This window comes from Hemicordylus capensis, chromosome 1 (assembly GCF_027244095.1).
Source record: "Hemicordylus capensis ecotype Gifberg chromosome 1, rHemCap1.1.pri, whole genome shotgun sequence".
Lineage (NCBI taxonomy): Eukaryota > Metazoa > Chordata > Lepidosauria > Squamata > Cordylidae > Hemicordylus > Hemicordylus capensis.
The window spans coordinates 187,652,690-187,665,709 of NC_069657.1; the positions used below are offsets into that span (position 1 = coordinate 187,652,690).

General features: G+C 44.9%; 1 protein-coding gene across 19 annotated transcripts in view; it reads left to right on the forward strand.

Annotated features, from left to right (window-relative positions):
- MARCHF7 (membrane associated ring-CH-type finger 7) overlaps window positions 1-6,197 on the forward strand; it is a 119,800-nt gene extending 113,603 nt beyond the window's left edge. For 8 of the 19 annotated variants that reach the window (XM_053260803.1, XM_053260772.1, XM_053260752.1 and 5 more), the window contains 3 exons: window positions 58-171; window positions 2,148-2,196; window positions 5,323-6,197. In XM_053260803.1, the coding sequence (XP_053116778.1) occupies window positions 58-171; window positions 2,148-2,196; window positions 5,323-5,384 (225 nt within the window). In that variant the 3' untranslated portion in view covers window positions 5,385-6,197. Of the gene's footprint in view, window positions 1-57; window positions 172-1,302; window positions 1,390-2,147; window positions 2,197-2,981; window positions 3,171-5,322 lie in introns of those variants that run through there. The other 11 variants (XR_008309660.1, XR_008309661.1, XR_008309656.1 and 8 more) reach the window with 11 other exon arrangements.
- Window positions 6,198-13,020: the final 6,823 nt, after the last annotated feature.

Consider the following 13,020-nt stretch of genomic DNA (forward strand, 5'->3'; position numbering starts at 1 on the left):
AAGTTGTGCATTTCAGAGAACATAAACATTTGACTTGATGATACCCTTTCTCTCTAGGCAGACTATGAATTTATCAGTTCTGGGCTTTACCTTGTAGTGTTGTTACACTTGTGTGAACAGCGCTTTTCAGATATGTTGGGAACTACAAGTGAGGCCAACACGCGTGTCCGGGTAAGTGGTGTGAGCTGTTTCTGTGGAACAGGCAGGCTGTGATACCTGTTGTGTGCATTTCCTGTAATCACCATTTAGATTGGTCCTGATGAAGAGTCACTTACACACTAGGGCTTTCTGTCCCTTCCTGCTGCATCCCTTTATGCCTTCTAAGGGAACCATGCAGCTGGGGAAACCTGTGAATAGGGTGTGTGTGTGTGTGAGTGAATGTGAAAAACCAAAGTGCTTTCAGCTTACACATGGGACTCTTAAGGATTAATCTTGTTAGAGTACTACTTCTAGTGTCTCTTAAGCACATTGGGACAGGTTACATACTCCTAATAGGTTTGGATGCCATCCTCTTGTACCTTTAGGACTCTTGTATTGACTTAAGAGCTACATTACTGGTACAGTGGACCAGAGGTGTGGAACAAGAAGTGCTGTAACTCTTCCGAGAAGAAGGAAAAAATTCCATATACAGCAAGGCATGCCGTGTTGTAACCCAATAACTTCTTCCATTACGGAAGAAGCCTTGTCTGTGCATGGGTGGGGAGAAAGCGACAGTTCTTGTCCTTTCCCTTTGCAGACTATGTGTCTTTTGAAATTCTGTTCCTGAGGGTCCCCCAACTTCAGGAGCAGAGTTTTGGGAGTGCAAGGAGCTGTCAAGGGAATGAAGGATCAGTGAAAATAGTTCCTACTTCCACTCCCAGACTGTGCAAATGGAAAATGTGTTCAGGATATAACCCATTGTCCCTTGGAACTGTTGGATCTATCCTTCATGAAGTTGTAATCTTCTCTCCTTTTTAAAAGCAAACTTTAATAGCCACCACTCTATCCCATTGTTACTCCCCCACCTGGCACCCACACAAACTAAATGGTGCAAGCACTAGCCTGTTGTAGGGAGAAATGCTCCAATCCCCTCTTCAGTTCTTGATACCTTTTGAAAACAAACCTGAGTATTACATATTCCGCCACCGTGCCCCCCCCCAGCCCATTGTAAGATGACAATCTTGAATCTCTATAAGCATGCCTGTTTGGGAAAGAACTTTGAATTGTAACTTAGCCTTTGTGTATTTAATTATATTGCAAAAACACAGCTTGGTCTTTCATCATGATGGTTCTATTGATGCAAGCTTTTCCCTTTTACTTAAGAGTTCTTGCTAATGATAACTTCATTGTTAGAACAGCAGCACCTAAGCAGATCTTCCTGAACTCTTGCTGGTTCAAAGGATGCCCTTGGCAAGTATTTAAAAAAACAAAACAAAACATAGCTTATTTGCTTTAGTCTAGGGGTCTGAACATATCTGTGTATATTTGAAAGAACTGTCACTGGCCTACATCCAAACTGAGAGTTGTACATGGGGAATGCGTCTGTGTGGGCATGGAAAGGAGGGGTGATTCCTCTTTTCCATGTGGCTGCCTTTGCCCTTGAAAATGTCTAATGGTTGCCATATTTTTGGGAGGCATAGGCAACTCTGGGGGTGGGGTCTGTTCGTTGAAAAAAACCCCTTCCTTTCTGTGTGCAAACAAAAGCATTCTGTGCATGCAATTTGTAGTTGGATGCAGACTGGTGATAGCTCTGATCTTGCTCCATACAGAAACTTCCAAATGGGTTTATAGTCCTATGACTATTTTTGTAGGACCACTTTATGCAGTGCTTCTCTCCTTCATGCAAGTAATCCTCACTCATCTTCAAACAAGCTCATGGGGAGAATCGTAATATGTGAGCTGCTGAGTCACATTTTCAGATTATGACCATTTCTGTTTACAGCAGTCCTTTTTCCCTAGCTTGGAGAGACTGGTTAGCTGTGTCTGACTTCCCCACCTCAGTTCATCTGTTTCTCCATATGAGGCCAATCCTGGGGACACTGAGATCTCTCACAATACCTAAGACTGTTGAAAGGCACAAATATATTCCCTTTTTTTTTCTTTTAATGATTTAAAACCCTGTGGTGACTTGCAACTTTTAAACTATCTTCTTTCTGTATTGCTTCTAGTTTATTAACCTTGCAAGAACTCTTCAGGCACATATGGATGATATTGAAAGTAGGTGGCTTCCACTTGTTTAGCTTCACTTCAAAGTTAAAAGTGTACTCTTAACTCGTAGAATAAACTCAACTGTGTCCTAGTGATATATACTCCAATAAGTGCCAAGTTTGGACTGACCTACGACTTTCATGCTGTTGACTGAAACAAACTTATATAGAATTGTTATGATTTTTCTCAGTGGCCAGAGGTGCTTTCTATCCGCTTCGACTGATGAGCCAGCTGCGTCCATTTCTTGAGATAAACTATCTCAGAACAGTAGTACATATGCTGGTAACCTGCAGACTTGACTACTGCAATGTGCTTTATGAGGGGCTGCCTTTGTAGATAGTCCAGAAACTGCATTTGGTCAAGAATGTGGCAGCCAGGTTGGTCTCAGGGTCATCTTGAAGAGACTGTATTACTCCTATATTAAAAGAACTATACTGGCTGCCAATAAATATTAGGTGCTGCTTATAATCCATAAAGCCCCAAACCACTTAGGTCCTGGGTGTTCAAGAGAACTTCTTCTTCACTATGAGCCCCATTGCCCTTTGAGATCATCCAGAGAGATTAGTGTGCAGTTGCCACCAGCTCCTCTGCTGGCTACACAGGGATGGGCCTTCTCTGTTGCTGCGCTGAGACTCTGGAATGTGCTCCCTGCTGAAATATGAGCCTCACCATCTCTGACAACTTTAAAAAGCCTTTAAAGACACATTTATTCACCCAAACCTTTTAACCTGACTTGTGGTTTTAAATTGTGTTAAGGTTTTAATTTGTTTTGTTTTTTACTGTAAACCGCCCAGAGATGGAAGTTTGGGGCATTGTGAGTAAGTGAATGAATGTGGAAGAAGAGATCTCAAGGAATCTAATCGAACCCCTGTGCTGAGTACATACCCTGCAAATGAAATGCCCCTAGCAAGATGACTTGTGACATCCAGAGTGTACTGTGCTAGAGCAGGAGGAAGCATCTGCTCTATGGCAGAGGGGCTCAGGTATGCACTTTAAAATCCTATAGGAGATATTAAGCACATGCTGAACTATCTATGGAAATAAATGGGATTTCAAAGTGCTAAACTTGGGCCTGATTGTGCCCATAATAACCAAGACCAGCTGAGCTGATTCAAGCAAATGACCTGCTTAGACTGCTGGAGTTTGCAGCTAGCTTTCAAGAGGACAGGTGTTCTGGTAATTTCTTACCAGAAAAGATTCTCTAAGAATAGTATCTCCTAGGAGGAAAATAACCTTCCTAGGAGTCTATACTTTAAGAGAGAGTTCTTAGTTATTTGCAGAGAGTTATCTTTCAGAAATAGTTCCATTTAAGGAAGGGGGCAGCAGCTGCTGCTGCTGCTGCTACTATATAAGTGATGACTAAGTCAGCTGTGTTTGCTGTTAGCCATTTGGCTTTCCACTTTCATTTTTGGACAGTAGATGTATTGGCCAACTAGAGCACCACAAGGGCAATTATAGCTTGTGTTCTACGCTCTTTGGAAATGTTTTGTTTTATGACTAAAATGTGCTAGAAATGCTTAAAATGTTATGTAGGAGGTCCTGGCATTTGCAGTTGTTTGGCAGCACTATCTGTTGTGAAGCTAGCTCTTGTTGGTAAGACTGTAGGAAGAAGAAAAAATAGGGAGTATTGCAGTTCCATCACTAGTACCTTTCAGTGTTCCCTCTAACAGGGATTCCTAGATATTGTTGACTTCAGCTCCCATAATCCCCAGCCAAAGGCCATTGCAGCTGGGAATTCTGGGAATTGTAGTCAGCAACATCTGGGAATCCCTGTTAGAGGGAACACTGGTACCTTCTTGCCCCTGCAGACCTGCTTGCACCTGCATAGTCCCCTGCTCCCCCTTTCTTTCCAGTGAGTTGGAATTGTGACACTTCTTGACACCAACATGTTGTTGCACTAGTCCAAGTTTGGTTGGAGCTGGACCAGATCTGGTGCAGCAGGAGCAAGGAATATGTGAGCGGGCTCAGCAGAATTTGTCTTCAGAAACTGTGGGGGAAGTGCATATATAGTGAATAGAACTTAGTATTGCCAGGATTCCAATGCTTCTAATTCTGTTTCCTGATGGGACTCCAAGGTCCTCTTTCACCACTACCTCTGCTTCTGCTATGAAAGATTATAGTCTGTCTTCGTTCATCAATCTTCAATAGGTGCCCATCTTCCTTTCTGCTCTGTGTTGACATCCCTTCCCTATCCTCTGTTCCAATTGAGTGCCTAACTCAAGCTCTGATTAGAATGCATTTTGATTTTGTATGGTTTTTTCTACTTGGGGGGGTTTGGTTTCCTATTCAAAGCACTTGGATACATGTCACTGACAAACCATTGGGGATGTTTGGATGATAGCTTTTAAAACCCCTTTATACACAGGTGGTTTCCCTTTCTGAGAGACAACTGATAATTAGCCATTATAATTGTCAGGTGGCTTTTGGTGTCCTGCACCTTAACATTATACCAAGGGACAGTCCTTTTATTATTAAGCTTAAGCTGTGCAGCTGTAAAGCAAAAAGTAGAATTTTGTTCTGGTCATTGACTATGAGGGACTCTCAAACCTAGTTCCCCAGCTGTTGCACTACAACTCGCATCATCTCCAGCCACAATGGCCTTTAGCTGGGGATGATGGAAGTTGTAGTGCAGCAGCATCTGGGGACCCAAGTTTACTACATATATACTGCAGTGAATTCGTTGGTCTGTGTGTGCAGTCTTAAAGTATTTCAGCTTTTAAAAGTCAAGATAGAAAATAGACTGCTCTAGTAGCTGGCAAGTATGAATATGCCCTCAAGATTGTGTAAAGACTGGGTGCAAATGAAGTGTAACAACCTTAGTTCATTTTCAAAGCAGTTTCTCTTAAGACACTTCTGGTATTTCTGGTCGTTCTTTTTTAAATCGAGAAATCGTTTGTTCCCTGGCATCTATATCTAGCTGCTTATTAAAGGCAGCAGTTCATCTTGGTACAAACGAGTGTTCCAGTTCCAGGGAAGATAGTGGCGTGTCATGAACCAAGACCTTGATTCTCAATCCATGAAGCACTCTAGTTTGAAATATTTAATAATTCAAAATGACATATTGGCTATATTAAACATAGACTTTTGCAACTTTGATTTGTAGAAAGTTTTTTAATGTATGTCCAATATTTCCAGCAGCTTCAGATGATGATGATTCTGAAGATGGTGATCTTGGTAGAACACTTGACGCTGTGTAAATGCAAACGGAAGGACTGGATGCTCAACCGACACAAGTACCGTCTCTATATGCATTTGTTTAGCAAAACACACTGAATACTGTTAAATTACTAAAGCGTTGCTGAGTTCAAAAACCTGCTGTTGCACACTGGAATTTGGAAACCTGAACATTCAGTCTGCAAGAAATGTTCTCCTTTGAGATTATAACGTGTATGCCTTCTTCTAAAATATCAGATTTTTATGTGTAAGGAAGATGCTTTCCTTTTGTATAAACTTCTTACAGTAATCAGTTAAACTTCTGGAAAACTTTTCTCAAGTTTGCTCTTCTTCTACTGGCACTAAGTGGTAATGTTAAGTGTGTTTGCAAGTCATGTGGAATGGATACTTTGTGCTAGTTTTCCATTTAAGAACACCTTTGGGAAGTCTCACCATTTTTTGCTTCCAGTGTTAACACCATAGGATGAATGAAGGAATGATTGGGTTCTGTGAAGTTAGTGTTACGTTTCTAGTTTTTCCTTGAGGAATGTTTAACTCAAAGCAATAAACTTGCAAGGGGCTACTAATAAGCGTTAATTACGGCTTTTATAAGTATTGATTTTGAAACTGCAGATTATATTTGATATTATGTAGATGTTCCAATAAGGAATTACAGCTGTAAACACTTGCATTTCAGCATTCCTGGCAGGAATAAAACTTGTGGTTTAAAATCTTAACCAAGCTATTTATCTTAATGAACCTTTTTTAGAACCCACATTCACTGCTGAAGCACTGGTTATCAATGTGTTTTCTAGTGTTGTCACCTGTTTGTTAAATAAAAATTGCAATGCATATAACTTGTCTACCTTTATTAAAAACATAGTAGATAAACAATATCCTCCCATATTAAATTTATAAAGCTACTTGTACAAGTATGTTCAAACTTTTTTGGTTTTGCTGCAAAGGAGTTTCTCTTCTGGTTTGGTATTTCAATATTATTTGACAAATCTCTTGATGGGAAAAAGTGTTGATGAATACGATGAATATTTATATACCGCTTTTCAACCAAAGTTCCCAAAGTGGTTTACATACAGAAATTCATTCATTAAGTAAATGGCTGCCTGTCTCCAAAGGGCTCACAGTCTAAAAAATTATGATCCTTCACCTGTGTGGATGGAGCACAGGCTCATCCTGGAAAACAATTCCTTACAGATATGATCTCAAACAACATTTTTATATATTCCAAATCACTAGCATCCTGTTTCAAACTTCAGAATACATCATTAGAAATTGTGGCTATGAGGCACAACTACATTGAATTGAAATGTCTCTTCGGTTTCAAAAAAGTGGCTGGCATTCTCTGCAGCCCTCTGGCAATGGAAGGAGGGCTACACATTTCCAAGGATGGAGTGTGCATGTATTTCCCCCTCCACCCAAACGCCCTTTCCACTTGTATAATTGTTTTTGAGGGGTCACAAAGCCCTGAAGAACAGACTTATACAGTTCTATTATGGAACCTCAGCCCTCCTGTCACCAGAAGGCTACAGAGAATGTCTGCCAAACAATAAGAATACTGCTGTATATAGATGGGATTTTTTTTTAAAGCCACAGTTATAGGGTTGCCTATCTACATAAATGTCCTGCTTAAGTTAGTCATTTGATCAATTTTACCATACTAATTAACTTACATCCAGTCAGTTAACTCAAAACACTAGGTTTACAGATGAACCTGCCATGCCTGTTAAAGGAGAAATGGAGCTGGCTGTCAGTATACCAGTAGCACTATGCCCCAAATCCCTGGACAATGTCACTTGGCACATTCGTGCTTTTTAACATGGGGAAAAGCAGAAGTCTGTCTACAAATTAGGAGCAAAATCACTTTAGAGCAGTACTTCCCAGTTCACACAGGCAATGGTGGATATTTAAAACTACTGAGAGATCATAACAGCCCTGCTGGATCAGGCCCAAAGCCCATCTAGTCCAGCATCCTGTTACACACAGTGGCCCACGAGATGCTGCTGGAAGCCCACAGGCAGGAGCTGAGGGCATGTCCTCTTCTGCTGTTACTCCCCTGCAACTGGTATTCAGAGGGATCCTCCCTCCGAGGCTGGAGGTAGCCTATAGTAGCCAGTAATAGACCTTTTCTCCATGAAGTTATCCAAACCCCTATTAAAGCCATCCAGGTTGTTGGCTGTCACCACATCTCGTGGCAGAGAATTCCACAAGTTGATTATGCATTGTGTGAAAAGGTACTTCTGTTTGTTGGTCCTAGATTTCCCGGCCATCAATTTCATGGGATTGACCCCCTGGTTCTAGTGTTATGTGAGAGGGAGGAAAATTTATCTACTCTTTCTCCGCACCATGCATGATTTTATAGACCTTGTCTTTTTTCTAAACTAAAAAGCCCCAGGTTTTGTAGGCTTGCCTCATAAGAAAGGTGCACTAGGCCCAGTCATCTTGGCTGCCCTCTTCTGCACCTTTTCCAGTTCTACAGTGTCCTCCTTTCGATGTGGTGACCAGAACTGTATGCAGTACTCCCAAGTGTACATAGTTTTGCATAAGGGCATTATAATATTAGCAGTTTTATTTTCAATCCCCTTCCTAATGATTCCTAGCAGGGAACTGGCCTTTTGAACAGCTACCACATATTGAGTTGACACTTTCAATGAGCTGTCCACCACAACCCCAAGATTCCTCTCCTGGTCAGTCAATGACAGCTCCAATCCCATCAGCATAGACATAGAGTTGGGTTTTTTCATCCCAATGTGCATCACTTTACACTTGCCAGCATTAAACTGCATTTGCCACTGTGTCACCCACTTTGGAGAGATCCTTTTGGAGCTCCTCACAGTTTGTTTTGGATTTCACTACCCTAAATATTTTTGTGTCATCTGCAAATTTGACCACATTGCTGCTTACCTCAACTTCTAGATCATTTAAAAAGCTGAGTACAGATCCCTGGTGGGGGGGGCACAACTTACTTCCCTCTATTGTGGAAACTCTCCATTATACCTACCCTCTGTTTCCTGTCCTTAAACCAGTTACAAATCCACACATGTACTTGTCCCCTTATCCCATGACTGCTAGGTTTTTTCAAGAGTCTTTGATGGAGAACCTTGCTGAAAGCTTTTTGGAAGTCCAGGTATACTATGTCAACTGGATCACCTTGATCCACACACCTGTTGACACGCTCAAGAACTCAAAAAGGATTTACCTTTGCAGAAGCCATGCTGGTTCTCCCCCAAAAAGGCCTGTCCTATGTGCATAACAATTTTATCCTTGAGAATGCTTTCCATCAATTTGCCTGGAACAGACCTTTAGCTAACTGGCCTGTAATTTCCCAGATCACCCCTGGATCCCTTTTTGAAAATTGGTGTTATATTTACTACTTTCCAGTCCTCTGGTACAGAACCAGATTGTATGGATAAGCTATATATTTTTGCAAGGAGGGTGGCAATTTCACATTTGAGTTCTTTAAGGACTCTTGGAGGGATGCTGTCTGGCCCTGGCAATTTGCTAGCATTTAGTTTTTTCAGACACTTTAGAACAGGGATTCTTCAACGTGGTCTCTGTGCCTTACACGAATGGGCTTTGCGCCTGCACAGAGACCATATTGGAGCTTCCAAGCTAGAGTTCTAACTTTTTGGCGGTAACTCCGCCCCCACGTTATATAGGTGGCTGCGCAGGCTTCCCTTTTCAGTCTTTCTTCATCTGCGATAGAAGACACATAGTTGAGCACTCCTTGCTAGATTGTGCTGTTAAGTATCTACCATTGCCAATTTTTACCCTATATTTTTCGTATTACTCTTCATTAGCGTTTTTATTTTGTCCCCGGTTAAACCCCCCCCCCCAAGTTTCCTTGGATTTACACTGTTCCGTCATGGTCCTCGGGCCCAGCGTGCTACGGTTTCCTTGGTGCTTCACCGGCCTATGCCCAAGACTACAAACTTTGAGCAGTGTGGTCGCTGCAGATCTAAGATCCCCTTGACCGCCGGCCACAAACTTTGCCTTTTTTGTTTGGGCAAGGCCCATAAGGTTGGTTTTTGCCTGCACTGTGCGGCCTTTACCAAACAGGCATGCAAGAATCGAGCATTGCGTCTTCGTTCTTGGCTTTGGGAATAAGCCTTTGGGAATAAGTGTTCGGGCTCGGACAAACCACCTACTATGCAGGCCTCTTCGAGCGCTTCTCCTTTGGCCTGGGGCTTACAGCCTGTTTCCACCGGGGATCTCGGTGAACACACCAGAGACCAATGTACCGGTCGATCCCGTGGCTCGGGCTTCGACCTCGGTACCGAAGAATTCTGTGGCACTGTTGATCTTGACAGCGGCACTAATTGAACCGCACTCCCTCCAACCGGCCAAGAAGAAAAAGAGAAAGAAGGCCCGTCATGCTCCGGCGGAGCCCCCTAAGAAAAAGCATAGACCGACATATACCAATCACCTATCCCATATGTTCCAGACGGAGACTATTCTAGATGCTGAGGAGGCTTATGCATCCAGTCCCCACGATCCCGTTTACGAATCCAAGCGGGATTCTGAATCCGAAGCTCTTCCACCGGAACAGCCCTGTCGATGGTCTAATCGAGAACTTGAGGCAGCCCTCGATGAGCGCTACGCCTGTCGGGCGGACTATTTTTATGCCCACCAGGAGCTTCACCAACACCACCGAACGCAGGCAGCTACTGAACCACCCCTTTGGCGTTCTACCTCACTCTGGCCATCTACCTCAGTACCAGTATCGGTACCGAACCCTCGCTCGGAGGCTACATCTTTTCCCCCTCTGCCTCCACCCCGAACCACGTCTCTGCTACCGCCGTGGGTTCCACCAAGGAGCTCTCCCGTGCAGGCAGCCACGGCTACGATCACCCCAGATTCTAGACCACCTCCTATTAGGCTTCGAATCCAATTCCTCCCTCCGATCTCGAGCGACTCCTCAGATTTGTTTTCGGATGACGAGGGACCAGAGTTCTCGATTTCAGACAAGATATCGTTGGGCTCTTTGCCCCCTACACTCATTATGGAACCAAGGCCTAGCTCTCCTTCGGAGGATTTCCGAATATACGCTGACTTTGTCTCCCATATGGCTACCTCCCTGGGAGTTCAGCTTTCCCAAGGGGATAAGTCAGAGCCAGATCCTCTCTTCCAGTTGACTGAAGACGATGCCCGTCCTTCGGTCTCACTTCCTTTGAATTCCTCCATCCTCAAGGTCACCAAGGCCTCCTGGTCGAAACCCTCCTCCCTTCCCCAGACGTTGAAGAAACTTGATTCCTTCTATAGGGTACACGCTTCCCCCGACCAGGATGACTCCTTTCTAAAACAGCAACCTTCTACTGACTCCATTGTAGTAGAGTCCTCACTCTCTAAGTTCCGTGGATATACCTCTTCCACCCCACCCGACGAAGAGGGGAAGAAACTGGACACATTTGGGAGGCGTTTGTATTCAATTCCGTCTTTATTGACCAGAACTGCAAACTATCAGGCTTACCACGCCAGATACCAGTCTTTTCTGTGGGACCATGTTGCCCCCTTCCTGGACCATTTGCCCGAGGAACAACAAGGTCCAGCTAAAGTTTTCCTGCGAGAAGCCACGCAGGTCTCAAAACAGGAACTCCACGCAATTTGTCACTTAACAGAAGGCGCCTCTAAGGTGATGGCATCCTCAGTCGCTCTTCGACGCCACTCCTGGCTCAGATCTTCCAGACTGACACCCGACGCTAGATCCAGAGTGGAAGATCTTGCCTTTGATGGTTCATCCCTGTTTGGAGAAAAGACAGATGATACTCTTCAGAAAGTGCAGAAACTTCGTAACACGGCCTGCTCTATGGGGCTCCAATAGTCCTCATCCCAGCCTTATAGGCCCCAGAAATGGCAACAACAGCCATACTCCTCTAAACACCAGTACTACCAACCACAAGACAGGTCCTTTCGTTCTACTAGGTATCAACCTTACCAAAAGCGCTCCAACTTCACCGGCTCCAAGCAGCAGCAGCGCTCTAAGGGGTCCCAGCCCCATACTAAGAGACAATGACTTGAAAACCCCTCCCAGATGGGGCACCAGGCTCTCCCCCTTCATCTCCACCTGGGAAAATATCACCACCGATTCCTGGGCTCTTACCATCGTGAGAGTCTGGTATGGTATAGTGTTTGCATCCACCCCACCATACAATCCTCCACTCCCCACACCAGCCACTCCGGCTCTCCTCTCGGAAGTCAACTGTCTATTCGCAAAATCTGCAATAGAACTGGTTCACAACCCACAATCCCCGGGTGGTTCACCAGAAATGTGGTTCTGGTGCATTTGCCATGGCGTCACCCCCCTGGCGGTCCATATTCAGGGCCAGGACAATGTCACAGCGGACAGGTTGAGCAGGACTCATTCAATGTCCCACGAATGGCAGCTACATCCCCCCACGCTCCGCTCCCTCTTCCGCTGCTGGCTCCTCCCAGAAATAGACCTCTTTGCATCAGAGACGAATGTGCAATGTCACCTGTATTGCTCCAGGTCTGGGATTGGGCCCAACTCCCTCGGGGACACGTTTGCTATGAACTGGGCGGGACTTCTGGTCTACGCCTTTCCCGATTCCTCTACTTCCTCGAGTTCTTCAGAAAATCTCCCAGGACCGACCGCACTGCATACTCATTGCCCCATGGTGGCCCAGGACCCTGGTTTTCCCACCTCCTCCACCTCTCCAATCATCAATACCTCCGCCTGCCACACAACCCTCGCCTCCTCTCCCTGCAGAACGGTCGCCTCCTCCTTCCAGACCTACAACATCTTCATCTCACAGCTTGGCACATAGTCCCAACCTGCCCGTAGACCTACAGAGAATACTTAATGCTTCATGTAAACCTACTACCCTCACCTCCTGTTCCCATAAATGGACACGTTTTTGGAACTTTCTAGAAAACAGGAATGTTCCCTTACACTGTCTCTGTAGAACACGTTAGTTCATACTTACTGTCCCTCGAGGCTGGACTGAAGGTGCCTTCCTTGCGAGTTCATCTCACAGCCATAGTTGCTAACTCTCCACCTCTACGCCATCGTGGTTCCATGGTCAAACATTTTCTGAAAGGTCTCACCCACCTTTACCCGGACCCACCGGTCATGGCTTCGCCTGCATGGGACTTGACCTTGGTGCTATCCTCTCTCATGCACCCTACCTTCGAACCCATGACCACGATTTCTCTGGCCTTCCTTATGGCTGTCACTTCCACCAGGTGGGTCAGTGAACTCAGAGCACTGAGAGTTGACCCTCCTTACCTGGTTTTCCATAGAGAGAAGGTCGTCCTCAGACCAGACGTTGCCTTCCTCTCGGAAGGTAGTTACTTCCTTTCATTGCTCCCAACCGATTTCCTTGCCTGCGTTCTTCTCTGAACCATCGTCTGAGGCCAAACGACGTCTCCACACCCTCGAGGTTCGTAGAGCGCTCGCCTTCTACATAGACCGAACTTCGGCTCTCCGCACCTCTACCTCTCTCTTCATGCTTCACTCTGGACCCAACAGAGGCAAGCAGGCCTCTGCACAGACCATATCCAGATGGGTGGTTCGCTCCATCACTTTAGCATACCAGCTCTCCAAGAAGCCTCTCCCACTCTCCATCGAAGCACACTCAACAAGGGCGGTCGCAGCTTCCACTGCCTTTGACAGGTCCATTCCTTTGGACGTCATCTGCCAGGTGG